General features: G+C 43.3%; 1 protein-coding gene across 2 annotated transcripts in view; it reads left to right on the top strand.

Moving 5' to 3' along the window:
- Window positions 1-6,882, top strand: part of GRIK1 (glutamate ionotropic receptor kainate type subunit 1) — a gene marked incomplete at both ends in the record, with an annotated part of 174,528 nt that extends 167,646 nt beyond the window's left edge. For both annotated transcript variants that reach the window (XM_082486716.1, XM_082486715.1), the window contains one exon: window positions 6,727-6,882. In XM_082486716.1, coding sequence (XP_082342842.1) covers window positions 6,727-6,882 — 156 coding nt within the window. The remainder of the gene's footprint in view (window positions 1-6,726) is intronic.
- Window positions 6,883-20,237: the final 13,355 nt, after the last annotated feature.

Below are 20,237 nucleotides of genomic sequence, written 5' to 3'. Positions count from 1 at the left end.
CACCTACTTTATGTTTTCTTGCCCACTGCAGTTCCTCCTCATCAAACGAGTTAATGATCTGTTTTATAGAGGGGCCATTTCTGGACTCTACTGCAATTAGAAAACTTGTTTAAGTGGATGCCTTCACACTCAGTCGGCGAAGCTCTGCTCTCCTCTTGAATTGTTTCTCTCATACCTGACTCCTGAGAAAAGCCAGAGCACACAGTGATCTGTGTTTTCCTTCTATTCATGTTACAATTTTTTGTCAGCATTAATTCTGCTGGCAATAGGCTTAAGTATTTTTTTTGTGACAAAGATGTACTGCTCATGGCTAAGCTATACCAATTCTTCTCTGCCAGTGCTCATCCAAGTACGTGAGTGTTTATGTTCAGCTCCAGACGCTGCAAGGAATTGTCTTGCTCAAAATGGCATTTTAACTTGTTTGAATAGGGCCTTGAAAGCTTTGGTTCTTCACAAAATGAGCCTTTTTACCAACAAAGACCTGAATTAGATCTTCTGTATCCTCGATTTAAGAAAGCACTTTTGTTTGCAGTTTCCCAGTAAAAGAGACTTAAAACTAATTAAATTCAGCTTCTCTCAACTCTCAGAGGAGAAGGAAAATTCCTAATGTGTTTATCTCCATCAGTGCTCTACGCAAGAAATCCTCTGGGTTGCAGCTTTGACCAGTTTTCTAATCGCTGTTTAGATGAACACAGAATCTGGAAAGTTTCTGTCACTTTTTGGGTAAACATTTTCGTATCTGTCAAGGAAACAGTCACACTGTTAGTTACAGTCATCGTTTCCCCATGTCTAGCTGTCCCCACAGACATCCTCACAGACTTCGGCTTGCCCGTGGGAATGACAAAGCAGCTCCTCCTTTCCCTAACGGAGCTTCATACCTAGCTACAAAAAAAGGTTATTAAAAAGCATTAGTTGCCCCTTAGCAGCTACACCAGCAGCTGAGGCAGTGAAGAGGCAGCATGTCACCCGGGTGCTAACAAATCTAGGCTTGCAAAGGCAGTTTTTGCAAGGTTTGCCATGGCTCCAGGAAAAGGCAGGTGCCTTCAGGTTAACAGCGAGGCTCAAGGAAGGCACGGCCCATAGCATGGCCCATGAAGTGCACGGCACCTGGGGGGACTCCTGCATAGACATAACAAGCTTCAAGAAGTGTTAAAGTATTCAAAGACTTTCCACATATCAGCACTCTTAAGCTTCTATGACCACTATAATTTGAAATTTGGCCACAAAAAAATACTCTGTTCTCAAATACAGATCGTCACCATTGCATCTTCCTAACTTGCAGCCTTGTAACTGCATCCAGGACCTGCTAATCAAGCTGGATCCTTTCTCAGGTGTTTGTCAGCATGGGGACCTTGATGTGCAATCAGCACAGAGCCAACAACTCTGCCTGTGATGGATGAGCCACAACAGACTCCATCAGTTCTGGCACTGCGGTACCAATAAAGCATAGCCAGAGCTATTTTGGGAGAAAAAAAAATCGCTATAAGCATACCCTTATGTCATTTTATATTAATTTTTGTGTTGCCATTGCTGCATTTTACTCAGAACTCCCAAAATATTCAAAGCGTTTGCAAAAAACGCCATATGCTTGGACACACAGAAGCTACCTACCATTGAAAGCAAAGGTTCCGTGAATGAGCTCGTCCCAAGCCATTGCCAGGTTGGTTTGGCCGGGTCAGTGCGCCAACCTTCATTTAGCGGCGGTTCCTGCCCTCATCAAGCAGCCTGCAGTCCCGCTAGGCAAAGGGGCAGGGGGAAGGAGGGAGAAAGGACAAGAGAAGAGAAGAATGAGGGGCATGAAGGCAACATGATCACCATTTCAAAGAGCCAGGGTGAAGGTGGATTAACAACATGTCTGCACGGCGGAACCAGACCAAGCACAGCAATAACGTTTTCCCCAACTAGACTGATATTTCATCAGAGTACTGCCATGGTATCCTGTGCTTGTGCCACCTCTCTTGGATCAAAGCTTTGAAAAGCTTTACATTATTAGCTCTTTGGAAACAAAGGAGAAGGAGGAAAAGAAAGAAATCCCCTATCTCAGTGAGGTTCTTGCAAAACAGAATTTCTGTGAATGTGACAGGTCTGCAAATTCCCCCTCTTCGATGAACATCAACTTGAGCCCTTCCGTTTTCAGGCCATAGCCCCACCTCTGAATATGACTGTGGTCATCTGTTCCTTCACTGAGCAGTCTCATTCCTGGTTAGATGGTTTGTGAGACCAGCCAGTAGCTTTACTGATTTTTTTCTTGTCAACAGGAAACTGAGGAACAGTTTATATATCTGAGGAAGAGTTAAAATAATCCATGGATTATTGTCATACTGTTTTGACACTCACTGTTCAATAGACTCTGACAGTTTAAAAGACTTAATTTAGTGAGCAATTAGCCATCAGTGACAGAATACTCAAACAGATTCTTAATGTGCTGCAACAGCAGTTTTCTCACTAGGAGAAACTATTTTGGATATTTTTCCTTTGGTGCACTGAGCACAAACAAATCCCTTTTCTTTCCATGGAAGACATATGTCAGTATCCCAGCTATGGGTCCTTCATAGTGATGAGGGCACCGCAGAAGAAATATCCTGACTTCTGCACTTCCTTCTCTGTGCCTGAGCTTGTCAGATGTTCTTCCAGAATAAAATCTGGCCCGCATCCTTCGATTTTCATAGTTCTCAGTTCTCCAGCACAGTGCACTGGATTTTTAATTTTTTGTTGGTTGTTTGTTTTTGCAAGGTGTTAATAAAATGTGATTGAAAAGTGGTCGGTCCTTAGTGGTCGCTCAGCAGCATAAGCAGCAGATTGATAAAGCCTGACTACAGATTCTTTTTTTTTTCAGTCCAGTTTCTACTTTATTTTATGTTATTTTTAAAACTCTGAATCTAGAATTACCCTAAAACTTAAGACAGTCTTCTGTATGGGAGTTTAAGGAAGGATTTGGGAGCTTCATGACCTTTATAGCCTGCTGAAATGACCAAAGGGCAAAGAGAAAGAGTCTCACATCACAAGGAGAGCAAAATCTATTCTGTTTTTAAAGGATGACATTTCCTTTTAGCCTCACATGCCATGTCCTGCAGCATTTTGACACTGCTAGAATGAGAAAGTCAATCTGACTAAAAGCAAAATGTTAAACTTATTACTCTGTTGTTAAATGTATTGCTCTGTGCCTACTCTGCTCTCATTCTCGGCAAGACCTCAAAAGTGGACTTAACAGCGTGTAAAAAAATAGCTTTTTGAAGAAACCCTTTCAGCCTGGCTGTCCGAATATGAGACTAAAAGAACAGTATATTACCCTTTTAAGTGGAATTTTAATGTCACCACCCCCTTTTTAAAGGCTACTCTAATTATGCTGCACACATGGTGCTCTTCAGAAAGACATCTCGGGAGTCCCCACTGAATGTGTTTCTTGCTCGTGATTTTCCTGTAAATCCTACAGCATTCTGGCTGAGTTTGTACTCGCTCTGTACCACGGTTTTCTACTGCTTGAAAAGTTCAGGGCAATTCCAGTTTTCGGACATCTGTTCAGTTTCCTGATTGCACACACAAGCTTGGAGATAAATAGGATTTGGGCCTATGCTTCCTGGGGCTCAAAAGAAAGTCGACATGTTACTGTCCTTTCAGCCAAACCCCTGAAAGTTCAAAGTATCATCTCAGATTGCTCTTTTAGACCGTCTGAAGTTCGGTGTGAAGGCAGAGGGGCAGAGAAAGCCCTGTGTCTCCTACATTTGTCTTTGCCACCTCCAGCTGGCTTTCTCAGAGGTGGTAGAATCTCAGACAGGAATACGCACAAAATTGATCAGAGTCATAGTTATGTCCATAACCATTGGAATATCTTTGAGGAATCAGTCCAGGGTCTTAAATCTACATTTAATTCATTGCTTCAGGTTGACAAAACTCATGCCAATGGTGCTTTAAGCCCCTCGAAACTAAGCACAATGCAACTGTTAAAGTAAAACTGCTTTTGTGCTTTTACCAAGCCAGGAGGAGGAGCTGCAAGGTGTAAGACCCAGGACGCTATCCCTGCAAACCCTCCTCCCATGCCTCTCCCAACCCACTGCCTCTGTAGGATGTCCAAGCCCATTCCCATCTGTGTTGAGTGTGTGTGTTTCGACCTCTCTCGTGGACAACCAGCCCACGGGGGCCTTGCACTGCCAGGGAGGGATGGGAGAGAGTCTCGATAAGGCAGAGCCCTTTCAGATTTTGAACGGCCTACTTCCATACTTTGTTGGGTGGATAAACATCATCCATTTACAGAAAAGATCATCAGCAAGGACAGTAATGGTTTTATATTCAGTTTTACATGTAACTGCTATTGATGAACAATCAGGCAGAAGTTTAATTCTTAGACGAGACCAAAACATCCAAGCCACCCTTAAGAATAACTTGAAGTCTTTCTGATAATATTTATTTTAAAATTCAAACCAGAGTTCGAAGCGGAACCAGTAGGCACTTCACAAATCACGCAGTCAGATATTAAAAACCTCACATACTTAATGTCAGCAATATGTTTTAAATATCTATCTGCAGATGTAAAATTATCTGCATAGGACTATTTTGTTGATGTGACATCAAAAGGCATTATGATAATTGCATAGTCTGAATAATATGAATCACTTTGGTAAATTAAAATACAAGCCTATTAACAAGGCAGCAAAATGTACTATTTCATCTGCAGAAATCATCCCTGCATGGACATTGTGGAGACTGATGGCTATTATTAAATACACACACAACATATAGGTTGTAAGAACAACAGGGAAAGAAAATAAAAATAACCGTGATCAATCCCACAAATGGTTAATATGATCCTTTCCTTATATGCCATGGACTTCTGGAATCACTTAGTAATCTAGATTTTGAAAACTCAGTTAAAACTAAGATAGCAGACATAAATTATCCGTGCTAATTCAGCCACTTAGAGCATACAGCTTCATTAGTTTGGAAATAAGTGGTGGTATGCTTTAAAAAAGCCTGAGGCAATATAGAAATGGCATCTGTATTAGGATGATACCTGCTTCACGCAGTGCTTCCAGAGGGCGTGGGGCTGCAGCAGACACCTTTGACTCTTAACTCCAGTAATGCTGAAATTCCTATATTACATGGTCAAAGGGGATATGTAAATGATATTGCAACAGCAAATTCCTGGCTATTACCAGACAGTAATTTGAAAAAAAAAAAGCAGTACACTGCCCTGGCCTATATCTATTACATTTTAGGGATGGTGTGCATTAATAGTCATTTAATTTATGTATACTTAAGAATTTTAGATGAACAAAAATTAAGCGTCTCAAAGAAAGAGCATATTAAACTATAGATTTAACATACTATGGAATCTTAGTCTGTGTGCAGCCCACCCCACAAATTGACATGATGATATAAGCAAGATCATACACATTTAAAATACACGCACAACCTGATGCACTGATGTCTTGAGCTGGTTTGCAGAACCAGGGTTATACATGTTATAGGAAAGGTTTATATGGGAGAGGAAGAAGCACAGTATGTGGGATTCACTTCTCTGTGGTTCCTTTGCTACCTTAAACAAATGATTTAACCTTGATCCAGGTTACCCTCATGCTCTCTTTTCTATTTGAAAAAATTCCTCTAGAATAGAGGATTCTGTTTTTACATTTTTTAGCCCTGTATAACTCAGGTCACTATGGGATTATTACTGGTTGAGAACTGAACATGGCTTACCTTGCATTGGTATCACTCTAGAGGGGAATTTGTATTTGATACAGAGAACCATGTCTGTGTGCTGTTGCTGTCATTTTACAAGAACTGTAGCTTTTACCAGTTGTTTTAAAGCTGGTCGGTTCTGCAGTTCTGGAAGGGTTTGGTAGGAAGGATTTATTCACCCTGAAGAAGGTAAGGTGGTTAAAGCTTTGCTTCACACTGCTACCATCACTTCATTTTATATATAAATAATCTATTTATGTATATTTGCATGGAACAATTTTTTGCATCGCTAGATACTTCCACTTAAAGCCTCTTTATGGTTTTTTTTTTTTGTTACTCGTAATTATTCCAGCTGTAGATTTTAAAGGATGTTTCCACTTACCCAAAATGTCTTTATTAATGTTGTGATGGTGGGAAGAAAAAAGATTTCTGCTTTCTTTCTAAACTACTCAGCTACCTTATTTGTGTGATAATTTTATCCTTTCTTCAGCACACAAAATTTGAAAAAGATTCTTTCCAAAGAAAGAAGAGGATTGAGGACTGTGCTATATTTTAGAAATGGCTGTAAATTTCATGAGGGGAAAATAACTAAACCACAAAGAAATCTTCAAAAATGGTGTTCTTTGTTTTCTCTAGTATATCCATTCTTTTGTGGCTAAGGTACATGCGATTTAAAAAGAAGATCTTTTTTCTTTTAAGGTCAGGAGGAAATTTACCTACTGAAAAGGGTAAGTTTTAAGACATGAAGCCACCAAAACATCACAGATGCATCTGTGTAGAATTTCAGAAACATTCATAATCAGCTTTAGTTAAGCCAAAGTTAAATTAAATTCAGTGGAAACCAAGTTAGGCAAAAAACACGACTTGTGCAGATTCCCCTATTATACCTCAGGGGCTTATTCAAAGCTGGCAGAACCCACCAGAGGAGCTTTCTGAGCCCGTCAGTAAGAGCTCAGGTCCTTGCTTCTAAAAGCCAGCAGTTGTGCAAAGGGTATGGTCAAGCTCTGCCTTCGATGAGAAACGTTTAATGACATTTCCATCTTCCGCCAGTGTCTTTCTTTCAACGCGATAATGGAGGAGCTTGGAATTTCACTCAAGCATCAGAAGAAGTTAAAGAAAAGGTCAAGAACAAAGGGGAAATCTTCATTCACAAGTATCCTTACTTGTCACCAGAGGCGGACACTGAGGAAAGAAACCATAGCCTGAGCAAGAGAGACCCCGTTGAGGAAATATCAGGAACAAAAAAAAACAAAACAAAAACATTGCTGCCTACACGTTGATTGTGGTGGGATTTCTGAAATATAGACATTTACCTTGTTCTTCAGAAATTCTCTGTGGTTTCTTTTTTTAATCTAGAGGTACAACAGTTTCAATGCTCACATAGACTGATGTACTACTAATCGTCTGGGAAGTGTCTCACTATTTCTTTTGAGATGGATTTGTATGCTCACCTGTTTTGCATCTCTCTTCCCCTACCCGTGCATCGCTGTATGTGCTTTCTAAATAAATAAATAAACAAGAGACAGGGTTCTTTTTTCCAATAATCTGGGAGTGGAACTTTGTTTTCCTTTTGAAGAAAAGATTGCAGTTCTACTGAGCACAGTTGTTTAGATACCAGGACCCAGACAACCAAAGTAAAAATTCATACAATTAACTCATAAATAATGACTACAAAATGTATTAAATACAAAGGTATCTAACAATGAATTATTTTCATTTTCTTTGATATTGTAGGGAACATTCTTTTCTGTGAGAAACTTGTTTTTTCTTATTTTCTCTCTTTTTCATTTCTTTTAAAATAAGATTATTAGGTAATGCCATGGCTCCAGGTGTTAGATGTTGAAAAGAAAAACCAAAATCACAAAATGAACAGGGAAAGGCAACACTGACACCGTCACACTGCTGTATCCTCCAGCTCCTGATACCAATAAAACAACTCATGACTTCAAAATGAAAATCCCTTAGACATTAGGGCCAAGAATATTCAATTTATAACAAATCTTGACCACAAAGATAGCAACATCTGACAGGAATACAGCCAATGCTCTGGAATTGAAAAATTTTCTTGCAACAGCTAGGGGCACCAGCACCAGCAAAATGTTTTAACAGTGAAGGAGAAATTAAGCCTTTTTTGTAAAGAAACCTTTGAAGAACAGTGATTCATTATAGCAGCAGACCAAACTCCCCCCATCTCTCCCTCCAAAAGCTGTTCCTTTATATTGCAGTGAGGTGAAGCACATTTATATTTATTGCTATCTTGTCTCTGTGATTAATTTTCTTTTTCCCGGGGCTTCTATTGGTGCCAGCTGGTTAGCTACGAGGATGCCTACAAAAGGAAATGGGTGAAATGCAGGCACATCTACACTTCACGGGATGAGGGTGGGTGTAGGAGATGGGTGACCCTTGTGCCCAGCAGCTGGGAGCTGTACCCCTCCCCTCCTACACACTGGGTTATATATACATATATATATATATATAGTCTTGGTCTGTCCAGTGCAATACCACCAGTATGACCACCTCTAATCGTAAGGTAAGGCTGGAAAAAGAGAACCGGAGGACTGGAGCCACGGATTGCTTTTTTGCACAGCACACGGAGCCAGGAGAGCTGGAGTTGTATCAACAGTATTTGCTTCAGCTTGTGGCAATGTTCATTACCTGGGTGCTGCAACGAAGTGTTAAGTTTTCTTGTCCTTCTTATATTCCCCCAGGGAGCTTTGTGCTTACCATTGATTACCTTTCCCTTATATCCACGGCCATTTCCTCTGCAAAAGGAGAAAGTGATGTGAAAGCCTATGAATGGAGCAATCTCTCCTCCACCTTCACCTCTCACCACTGCTCCCTGCAGCCCCCTCTGAGCTTCTATGCTGTGCTGCATGGCACAACAGATCTCCTTGCCTGAATTGGTGGGTGATCCCTCCGTGATACAGGCAATGATCATTCCAGCCTGAGTTTAGGGCTGTGGCTATATGAAATTGCACATTTTTGTGATTTTGTTTTTTACTGGACTTTTTCTCCAGTTTGTCAAGATCAGTTTGTACCCAGCCGTGTTGGTTGCCTGAATCAGACCGTCAGGACCTGCAAATTTAGCAAACGTACTCGCTAAACACCATCAAGAAAGGAGATCCAGTTGGTGGACAGACCCCTGTAGGTCCCCTCCAATTTTGACAGTGAAGCTCTGAGAGTTAATAGGACAGTTAATAGCACTTTCAGCTACTGTACAGTATATGTCATCTGGCCTATTGCCCTACTTGCTTATGAAAATGTCACACAGGACAGCATCAAAGGCTTATTAAATTTGAAATGGAGGACCCCTTCCCTCACCCACAGGGCCCATTAAGCTGTTAAAGAAGGAAATTCATCAGATTAACAAGACCCGTCTTTGACAGATTCATGTTAACTCTTGCTCATTTCCTAGCAATTACTTGCAAAATAGTTATTTCATGCAAGCAGTTTGCTGGACAACTGAAGTTAAACTGGCTGGCCCAAAACTCCCTGGATTCTTCTTTTCCTTCTTTTGAAGACAGGAATTATTACTGCTGTTTTCCATCATGAGTTTCTCCTCCATGAGTTTCTCTCAGTAGGTTCGGAGCAGCCATGCTCTGGGAAAGGAAGGAGAAGGTTCTCTTTTAAAGTGACTACAGTAGGAAGCTCTAACATCAGTGCTTGCTTTTGGGAAGTTTGGTCTCCCGCATACTGCAGTGACGTGTTGGGCTGATGAGCAATAATTAAGAAAACCAGCCCCTGGCCCTGAGAGCTCATCAAGAATCTTATAATAAGATGCTTTCGTACTTCCAAAGGTAGTTTCACTTATTTATGTCATCATCAGGTTATGAAGAGGCCATTCAGACCACCAGCACCATCCTCATATCACGATTCAAAAGCTGATTGTTATTTTTCATGCTGCGTAAGTCTATTGCTCTGCCATTCACAGCCTTCAGCTAAGATATTTTTAAATAAGTAGGCTCAAAGTGATACAAGATTTATGATCAGCACCGACAGACCTGAGGGGAGCTTAAGACCACCGCGTCTCCCACCTTGATTCAACAGAATATTTTATATTTCAACTGGCTAAAATTGTAACTGAGGAAAATGCTTAGGGATGCATTTAAATCCCCCTGGCATTTAAGGATTCAGCCAAATGCTGTCCTGCTTCAGAGCTGTGACCTTTTCTACCCTCCTCCAAACGTGTTTAGGTCACCGGCTGGGCTGCTCCTATGCTGCTCGGACAGGTCCCAGCTCCACATGTCCATGCACATACGGTCGGCTGTGTCTGCTATTTTCACAGCCATACGGCTCTTCATATTTTCTGTATGTAGATGTGTTTAAAGCAAAAACCAAATCCCTTTCTAAAGCACCTTCCCCCCTGCAAACCAAGCTGTGCCACCAGAAGCATTTTCCTTAGCTTCAGATGCTACTTGTAGATTCACTCCATGACTGAGAAAGCTACTTTGTCTTGACGGAGGAGGGACAAGCACAGGGCAATCTTATATATCGATGTAGTGGCAGATATGATTACTGTGACCTTTTCACCATATACCAACAAATATTATTTTCCTGCTTTTTTTCCTGCGTGGCAGCGTGTGGTAGCAGAGAAGCCTGATTAGAAATTACCCATTAGGAAAGCCAATGTCCTCATTAGATCTCTATCTTGGCAGCAGCAGGCATGCATCCTCATTGTTTATAAAAGAGAAATACAATATTGACAGAGGCTGGTGAATGGCTTTAATGTGTTTCATTTCCAAAATGGCCTTGTTTTAGTGCCAGGTGATCTTTCCCGTACAGCTACCCGCTGCCACTCTGTGGGCTTAGTAAGGATTACTTAACATCCCTTAACTTTCTTGAGAAAGCGGGAAGACAGGCTCAGTGGAAAAGACAGAATATCGGAAATATAAAAGCAACCGTTCAAGCTGTGTGCTCAGGACCCAGCCCAACAGTGTGATTGATAAGCTACTGCAGAACAAATGAGGATCAGCTTACTATCTTTTGGGGCCTTTGTCAGAGAACTGCATCTCACGGGTCTGCTGTGAAGCTGTAATCCCATGGGGCATTTATTGACTGCCGAGCTTGTCCTTTAATTACTCTCTGTCAAGCCTGCAGGAGTCGGGATTTCTCGGTGATCAGAACTGCCACTATTTAGAGACACATCACTTGCAGCTGTCAAACGAGTGCAATTTTGTTTTAGCCCCATCAATTGATAAAGATGCATATGTTTTTGCCCGCTGATGAATTCTGACTCAAGCCACACTCCTGTTCACCTCTCGTCACCTCCCCCAAATCCAAACGCCGTTATCGCTAGCGCAAACATTATACAGCTATCAGTGTTAAGACATGAAGCTCTCCCTTGCATTTCTAGATTTTGATAGCAGTCGCACAGCCCAGCAGCTGAGACCCACACTCAGGCAACCCATTTACGCTGTGTATGTATAGCCCAGACCCACGTGTAAGCTCAGAGCTGGTGGCATGGAGCAGTCTCCTACAAGCCAGGGCGTGGGGGGAGGCCAGATTTCCAGCCTGACTCTGAATAATATGAAACCCACAGATGTCCTTAATAAGGACTAAATGTCCTTAGTCCTCCCCTTGCCTCTCAGTGGAGGAGAAATGGTTCCCTGAGTAAGAGAGGCTCTGTCAGCATAGCCCGCAGCTTCCTGGGTCCCTGTGGCAGCAGTGCACCACCAGGAGCTGGGGGGCAAACCTGCTTGGAGAGGATGGATAAAACTCATCACACTGATCATGCCCCCGGGTGATTTAAAGGCTGCTTGCAACAGCACCTTCAATGCTGCAGAGGCCAACAAATACATCCAAAAGAGACTACAGAAGAAGGAAAAAATCTGGAACAAGCTAGTACAGCCATATGTTCCCTATCACAGCCGAGAGCACTGACGCCAGCCCAGCAGGAGCACGCAGGTGCTCGCCACCCAACGCTGTGGTTATCCTAATGAATCACAATTACAAAAACACCTGAACCAGATAACACTGCGCTCATCCGCTCCAAAATGCATAAGAGCGTGCAGCAGCTCATAACATTTCTTGATTCCCCCATGGTTTCAGATAAGCTGCTGTTTGGAAGCTGCTGGAGTTTTGCTTCAGACAGACCAGCCTTGCATGATGCGGTACATGTCTTTAGCCAAGGCTTGTAAAAGCAAAAGGGAGCTTGGATCTATTTTCCAGGAGCTGGACTCCCATGAAGCCTGGAGCTCCCCCTCCCTTAGCACAGCTCTGGACAGAGGCCCTCTAAGGGGGTGGTACCCAGAAATCTTTCCCACTTTGGCGAAATGCAATCAGTGAACCGGCTTTATGCAAACTGCAGCTGAAAAGTAAGTGACTGCTTGTGTCCTTTCTGGTTCTTCCATCCTGAGCCCCCAGGGAGGTGGGAGGAACATGTTCACCCCAGGCAAGCATGGCCAGCTGCCAGGCTCCCCCCTCCCTGCCCCATATTGCTGTGCTGTTGGGATTTGGGGAAAGCCATATGTCTGCAATCCACTTTTGCTTCCCCAGGCAATCCCCCAACCCCTTCCTTCCTAGGAGCGAGGACGGGGCCAGCCTCGCCAACCACTACTCCCCCAGTCTACAACCGCCCTGCTTCAGTGTGCAGTGTGTCCCCCACCACCACCACCAAAAGGCAGGGTCTTACAGGGCTTTGCGTTGCTAGTGGTGCATGTTGTACCCCCTTGGTGTCCTACTGAGCAGACCATCAAGAAGTAGGTGTCACCCTTGGGAAAGGTCGGAGTGCTGGCTATCCTGGGGGTGCTCCCAGGGGCTCTGGGGAAGGGATGAGCCCATGGATGTGGGGGAAACACCGCTGGGAGTCAGAAGGGAGGTCTCGCTCCCTGCTTCACCTCTCTGCAAGACAAGGACGGGTATCTCCATGCAGGCTTGTGTATCCTCGGGACACAACCTGGACTGATGGATGGGTGGCAAAATTCAACAGCAAGGGACAAGGGCAGGTCTGATTGTGGCAGTTTCACGTATTGTAGAGCAGTGTGGTGCCAGACGCTGCAGGCCCACAACACCTGGCCAGCTAAATGTGTGAGGGGAGGCTGCCGTGACAGTTCTGCGCCTGTAGCACCTCCACCCACAAGTGCACTTGGGCATCTGTTACAGAAATGGGGATTTGGTTATTAATAGCCTCAGAACACTTACAGCATGGAGGACTCTTCACCTTGAAAACTTCAGGGAGAATTACAGGGCTGGGTAAAGTGCTGAAAGTTGGGATGCTACTGAGCTTTGCAGAGGGATAGGGTAAGGAACATTTACAAGGTTACTGGGTCTTCACTATCCCCAACTTCCAGATGAGCTCCAGCCTGGTGAGTCATCATTCAGAGTAGTAATTGCTTCAAATAACCCAATTACTCATCAGTTGACCTATTTTATTTTCTTTGGGTTCTGCCCACAACTGACATCAGACTCTGCTAGTTGCAAAATATACAGTAAAGGAGACATTGTAAGAGGCCTAGATCTTTTTCTCCCCCAGTATTGGGTTTTCCACAAAGCAATGGCATGCAAAGCTGCCATGTCTGGATTTTTTTTGTGGTTTTGGTGCTTCATTTTCTGCTGAAAACCATGTTCCTGCAGTAAAAGTATTCCATGGTTTCTGAAAATTGTGAGAGAAACCAACTGTGATGCGAATGTTTGCAAGTGATTTCTACAGATATCCGAAGAACAAATATAGATTTCCATCCTAGAGCGGCCTACCATCTCTTCCTGGAAAGGATAACACTAAGGAAATGTTCTGATCTCAAAAACCAGTGAGGCAGGACCAGATGAGAGAACTGTGGATAATGTTTTAATCACGTGAAGGGGTGTAGCAAACTAGCACAACTAGAGGGAGAAAAGCCATGTACGGGGAGACTTGTTCCTGTTTGTTGCGGGATGGCAAGGGAGAGGATAAAGACTTGTAAAGCTTTGCTCTGACAAGCTGGATATGAGCTCCTTAGCTCCCAAGCAGCGACAGTGGAAAATTTTAAATAAATTATCCACAGATGGAGTTGAAACTCCTCCCCTCAGGCTTTTACTCATGCACACAGCACCGTGCTGCTGAAAATACTGACTGGAATAACTGCTCTGAGTGATGTCCAGAGTGCCTTAGTCACACCGCGTGAACCCTTAACTCTTCCTGTCTGCACTGGGAAAAAGATGCCTCGACTTCAGGCCAGTAGGCCAGTAGGTCGAGGGAGGTCATTCTCCCCCTCTACTCTGCACTGGTGAGGCCACAACTGGAATACTGTGTCCAGTTTTGGGCTCCCCAGTTCAAGAGGGACGGGGAACTGCTGGAGCGAGTCCAGCGAAGAGCAACTAAGATGATTAAGGGCTTGGAGCATCTCCCTTATGAGGAAAGGCTGAGAGAGCTGGGACTCTTTAGCCTGGAGAAGAGAAGGTTGAGGGGAGACCTTATTATGGCGTACAAGTATCTAAAGGGTGGGTTGAAGGAGGATGGAGCCAGGCTCTTTTCAGTGGTTCCTAGTGACAGGACGAGGGGCAATGGGCACAAGTTGGAACATAGGAAGTTCCGTTCAAATACACGGAAAAACTTCTTTACGGTGAGGGTGAGAGAGCACTGGCACAGGCTGCCCAGGGAGGTTGTGGAGTCCCCTTCCCTGGAGATTTTCAAGACCCACCTGGATGCAGTCCTGAGTAATGTGCTCTGGGCAATCCTGCTTTAGCAGGGGAGTTGGACTAGATGATCTCTAGAGGTCCCTTCCAACTCTGAAAATTCTGTGATTCTGTGATTCATGGGAGTGAGCCACCGAAGGCTACCTAGAAAAAGTCCCTGTTTGTTAAATCAAGTATGAGCTGTGTTGTTTAAAGAATTTAGAAGCCCAAAGATACAGTTAATTGCTAGCAGAATATTCAAAAGCAGTTGCTTAAATTGAGGTTTTTGTGTTGTTTTTTTTTTTTACCCCCAAATGACACCTCTGAGAGTGATTTAACATAATTCTAATTATTTACCTATCATGTGTCTGGAAAGGGAGAAGCCTGAGAAATTACATTTAATGCTGCCTGTTAAATGTATCCCTGATACATCCTCTACGAAGTTTTTTTCCTGTTCTGTACTCCCTGTTTTCATTTTTTAATCATCTTTATTCTGTAGAAGAAAGGAACTTGGTATAAACACAGGAATCCCCAAAAGCTTTCAGTTCAGGTTTCTACAAAATATTAATATTTCCCTTTCATTTAGTAGTTACCACATTTTCAGGTTTTATGCACATGTGCTCAGAGCAGTAGAGTGCTGAACTCTCACCTGGCGCTTGGAAAGAGATGCAGAAATGTTTGCGAAAATACGTATAGTATGCTTTCTAAAGCTCCTACTTGCCATCCTAAAGCAAAAACTAAATACCATGTCTATACTGAATTAAACTAGCCAACTAATTTAACGGTGTCTGTTAAAGTATGTATCATATTTCAACAATTATTTTTTAAATTCTAGCTTTTGCAAGTGCCTCTAGAGGAGGCTGCTGTGACCTTTAACATCCAGTGGTAGATTTCCAGCAGGCAGCTCACAAAATTGTGGGAAACCCTCTGATCTTTACAGCCGTATCCTTCCTTAAAAGCTCTTGTCCCATACCTAATGAAACGATAAAGCCGAAGTGAGGGACTTTTGCTCCTTGTGGTAGCCAGCATTGAATCTCCTTTTCTTCAAAGAAAACAGCATCTTTTGAGAAGGCAAAGCCTTAAATGTCCAGAGAAAGAAAAATCGGTTACCTAACAAACAAATAGCAAGAAATACTGCTACCAAAGTTATCTTAAGCTTCAATCACCCTTCCCCAGGTCAGCACGTTTACAGTTTCCTAATTGCTAGTGCAGTTGCTTTTCATGGACTACCAGCTCCAAATGAAAGTGGAGGCTTTATATCTGAAAGAATGATGTCTTTAGCAGTTAATCTCTCTAATCACAAGGTTTCCTAACTGCTAATCTAGCATTTTGTTATCCAACAGGGATTTACCCCGTTTCATTCAATCAGATTGCATGTCAGATTAATGGCCTGCTTAGAAGGCAGAGACTGGGTATCAGTCCCCCACGGACCAGGGCAGAGGGATGGGGAGAACATCTGCAACCTGCAAATCCTTCCAGAGGATTTCACGCTCGGAGGTGTTGAGTAGGCTGCCATTTATTTTTAACAAACATTGTGCACACCCATGATTCTGCATCTCCACCAGAGCAACAACAAAATTGAGTGGTTCTACTTCTTTTGATAGGACAGAGAAAGCACAAAGATCAGGTGTCACATGCATTTGACATGCTTCTCTTGTCAAAAAGACGTCCCCAGAAATGACAGCTTTCTTTACAGACACGCTTGTTCTCTGCTTCCCCAGCTTCCCTTTCAAAATAAATAGAAAATTACTTATATCTTTAAAGAATTAAAACCCAGGTTCGTGATAGATTAAATAATCTTTCTGTGATTATTACAGCAGTCTGAGTATCTGTAGGGGATGCTCTGAGGCTGGAGGAAAGCTTTCCCAGCATGCTGTCACTGTCCCTATGTTTCCCAAACTATTACCTACCTTTCTCCGTATAGAAATGTTACCGCAGTCAGAGCCTGAACCTGCAAGGCGATCTTTGCTATCCACTAGACATCTAAGTTATCTACCCATTTCAATGTATATCTGGAGCTCAATAACTGCAATCCATTTAGAAGGCCCTCAGATAGTCCAGTGATATAAAGTCAGATATAAAGCTTTATCTGACTGATCTATTAAAAGCAGCAATCTTGTCCAACTACTGATGGCTAAATTGTCTTTTCTAGTTTCTTTCTTAACATGCAAAGTACCCCTGTTTCCACAAACCTGCACAAAGCCTGGCTGTACACCCCAGAGCTGGCACACTGGTATTTTAAGGGTTGGGACTTGCTCGTCTATAAAGAAAAATGAACTGGAAGACAATCCCTGACAGCAGCGCACAGTGACAGCTGGCATTAGCAAAATAAAATTGTTTCAAACCAATTCCCAACTAGCATGACCTATTTGAAACAATTATCTAAGGGCTAAATTCAGTGAATATATGTCCTTTTGTTCTGTATTCCATTTATTTTAATGAGACGCAATGCTTAGTAAGCATTCGACAGGAGGAGTATGTTAATTATTTCTATTGCTTTCAGCTTTATCTCTGCAGGTAGCTGCCAGTGTATCACCAATATATCTCCCTCACATGCACAATATTTTAAAAAAACTGAAAAGCTAGAAAAACCACGCCCACAGTGGTCTACCTCTGTAGCAAATGCCATAGTGAGAGCACATATTCGCAACAACAGTTTAGGGTTCTTCCCTACTGCAGAGTAGAAGGTAGCGAGGCTGGAGCGGCTTTTGCTCTTGGGCTTTCCTGTGGAGGTATGAACCCGCTAAGGCAAGCTTACAGTGCTCAACAGGGACACTGGACAAGGATGCCCATGCCACTGGAGAATGTACTAGCGCCACGACTGGAGGCAATTCCTGATCTAATGTGTCTAAGTTGTGTTACATGATGCAGAAGCACCAGTTTAACTTGTTTGTTTCCGCATTCGACTCTATTTTGCAGGATAGACATGGCCAGTACCAATTTCTAGCAAGGCTTAAGCAACTTTAATTACCTGAAATCCATCTATAGGGTTTAAACTTAGTAGATTTCAGGCAGGTGGATAGTTAAGTCTGAGAAGTGAAATATAAATTGTTTCTGTGTTGTGCAGACTGTCTGGATGGGACACATTCAGCTGTTCTATGAAAAAGTTTGTAGATGAAATAGCTGACAACAGATCCAAAATTTTGTATAACGACAAGCAGTGACTGTAGGAAAGATGGTAAGCTTACATCAAGAAATTAATTTTTAAGTTCTTCAGCGCTATCCTAGCGAGATGACAGGCATTACTGAACCACGTTTTTATGCCATGGTGGCAGAGCAGGCAAAAAGTTTATGGACAAATTATTTTTAGTTATTGAAGAACCAACTCAGTCATACACCTAATGGTTAATACACCTAATACAATACTGTTTGCATCATCTTTACAATCCCAAGGAACTAGTTCACTGGAAATGTATCACACTGAACAAAACATCAAAACAGACATTCGGTACTTTAGTATCAATTCACCATTTCCATAAATACTTTGAAAGGTGGAAGACAATAAACTTATTTGCAGAGTATCCCAACTTTAGAGTATCCACAAACACTCTGGAGGGCAGGATGATAAGGCAAAGAGATCTTGCCAGAGGATGCAATTCAGGAAGGACAACTGTAAAGCACCACCCTAGCATAGGAATAACCAGCTGCTTACGAGAGACAGAGAGCAACCGAGTGTGCGGCAGTCCTTCAGAAGGGGATCGTAGGATTATAAATGACTGTTCATCCTGCTGTGTGAGAAAGCAAATGTGCCAGGCTGGATAGATGGCAGTGCACGTGCAAGGAACACGCTGACACCTGTCTAACCAGTGTGCTCCGCTTCAGCAAGAGCCCAGCTGAAGTGCCGTGCCCAGGTCTGGGTGCTGTACTTTGAGATTAAAGGGGACAGAAATTGGAGGAGAGCAGTGATAACAGTCAGAGGTCCAAAAGCATCACATGTGTGGGCAGATGAAAGAGCTGCGGTTGCTTAGTCCAGCAATGGCTGAGGGGAAACGTGATGATTTTCAAATATACGAAAGGTTCCTCCAGGGAGGAAATACCATTCCCTGCCTGCAGCACAGGGACAAGAAGGAGCTTTAGCAAGAGGGACATTAATGACACAGAGGCATTGGAGCAGGATGCCTGGAGAGGATGTAAAAGGCCCGAAACTGAACAGGCCAGAGCTCTCTGCACCCGGCAACTTCCCGGGCTTCTAATTTTGGTACTGTCTGCCACTCCAAAATGCCATTATAGAAGCAAAGTGATCCCCTCTGCAAGGTGTGTGCCCCAAACACAGTCACCACCTGGGCACTCTGCCTCCCAGCACCCGGAGGGCCCAGAGGGCTCATCTCAGAACCACCAGCCCCACCTTCTGTCCCTCCCCAGGTCTCTGCAGAGGGAAATGGGTCCTGATCCAAGGGCGGAGTGAAGCAGGGAGAGGGAAGCGGCATGTAACACAGCCAGCCAGAGCTGAGACAAAGCATACTCTATTTTTTTAGTTGTATTCAGTCACTCAATTCTTGTGGCATGTTGTCAATTCCCACAATCAACAAGAAGAAATGATCAATATCTTAAGTGCTAGAAAGCACGGATAACATACCTCAGCAAATACTTTGATCCTGACTACTTATATCACAGAGTAATGGGCTGAAATAAAAGTGGCTCCTGCTGATGACTAACTAATGACCATAAATTAGGGGTAAGAAGTGACAAGTCTAAAGCACAGCAGAGGTTCAGAGTGCAGCAGTGGGGCACAGGGGTGGCAGGAAAAATGAACTGGAAAGATGACTCTGACACCCAGCAGAGGGCAAAGGAGGTTTCCTCAATGTGATCAGAAATTAGCTTGCCATTGAGAAGCAAAGAAGAGAAGTGAGCTACAAGCATACTCCGGTCTGCTTTCTCTCTCAGAAAAATCCAGTAATGGGAAAACAAATGGGATGAGGCCCTCGGATAAAGATGGCTTAACACTGTATTTCTCACCCCACCTTCTTCCTGCTCCCCTGTGGCAGCTGGTGGCTGGGTGTCCCTTTACATATCTGCCCAGCCCTGGGCTGAAATGGTTCTCTCTCTGTTTCCCAGGGTGGGTTTGCTGCTTTGGCCCCGCCAGGAGAGCGGTTACGGGATGGTGTGACTGGGGGCAGGAGCTCTGGAGTCTCCCATGAAGCCCACCCCCAGCGGGGCTGGTCCCAGAGCCAGGTGAAGGTGCTGGAGCCCTGGAGCGGTGACCTAAGGCTGCCTAAAAGACACAGGGAAAGAGGGAAATTACTGACAAAGAAGCTGCAGTCCTGAATGAGGATCTGCAGGAAAAGGCAAAGCCATTTAAAAGGAGGGTGAGTGAGGCACAACTTCAACAGGAGAAGTAATAGGGGAGAAAATAAAGGAGGGAAAGTTCTGTGTGGGAAGAGAAAATCCTACACCTGTGTGTGAGGGGGACAGGCTAGGAAGAAAACTGACACTGAGTGAAAAGGAAGCAGCCTAGACAACGCCGAAGTGGTGGGAAAATGGAGGAGAAGGGAGCTGACACACCGGAACGAGAAAGGGGAGAAGGAAAGGGAGGCAGTTCACAAAAATCTCAGTGCAAATGAGAGGAGAGCTGGTCTTGCTAAGAGCTCAAGGGCTATATTTTGGCATAACCAGAAAACCCACACAACTCCTTACATGCCATTCTTCATCCTACAAAAAATGGGTGGAAATCCAGGGTTATGGTAATTACATAAATATTTAATTTTTCAAGGTTTGACCCGATTTATTCCCTAAGCCAGTGTCACGGATCAGCAAAGAGGCCAATTTTATGCAGCAAGGAACTATTGGGTAGAGCAGTGAAGAGTACAGTTATGCTAATAAGCTCAAATATGACTTTTAAGTATAACCCATATTTCTGAAATGATTTATATCAGAGCTTTGCCCAGTTTAAATCAGCCAAGGCAGTGTATGAAGTCACTTTCTATGAAAAATATTACCTACATTTAGCTGAAGTTAACAATTTCCCCAAAGTT

The sequence above is a fragment of the Vanellus vanellus genome (assembly GCF_965231255.1).
Source record: "Vanellus vanellus genome assembly, chromosome: 1".
Classification (NCBI taxonomy): Eukaryota; Metazoa; Chordata; class Aves; order Charadriiformes; family Charadriidae; genus Vanellus; species Vanellus vanellus.
The sequence above is the reverse complement of the archived record's forward strand: the minus strand, read 5'-3'. Positions and strand labels throughout refer to the sequence as shown.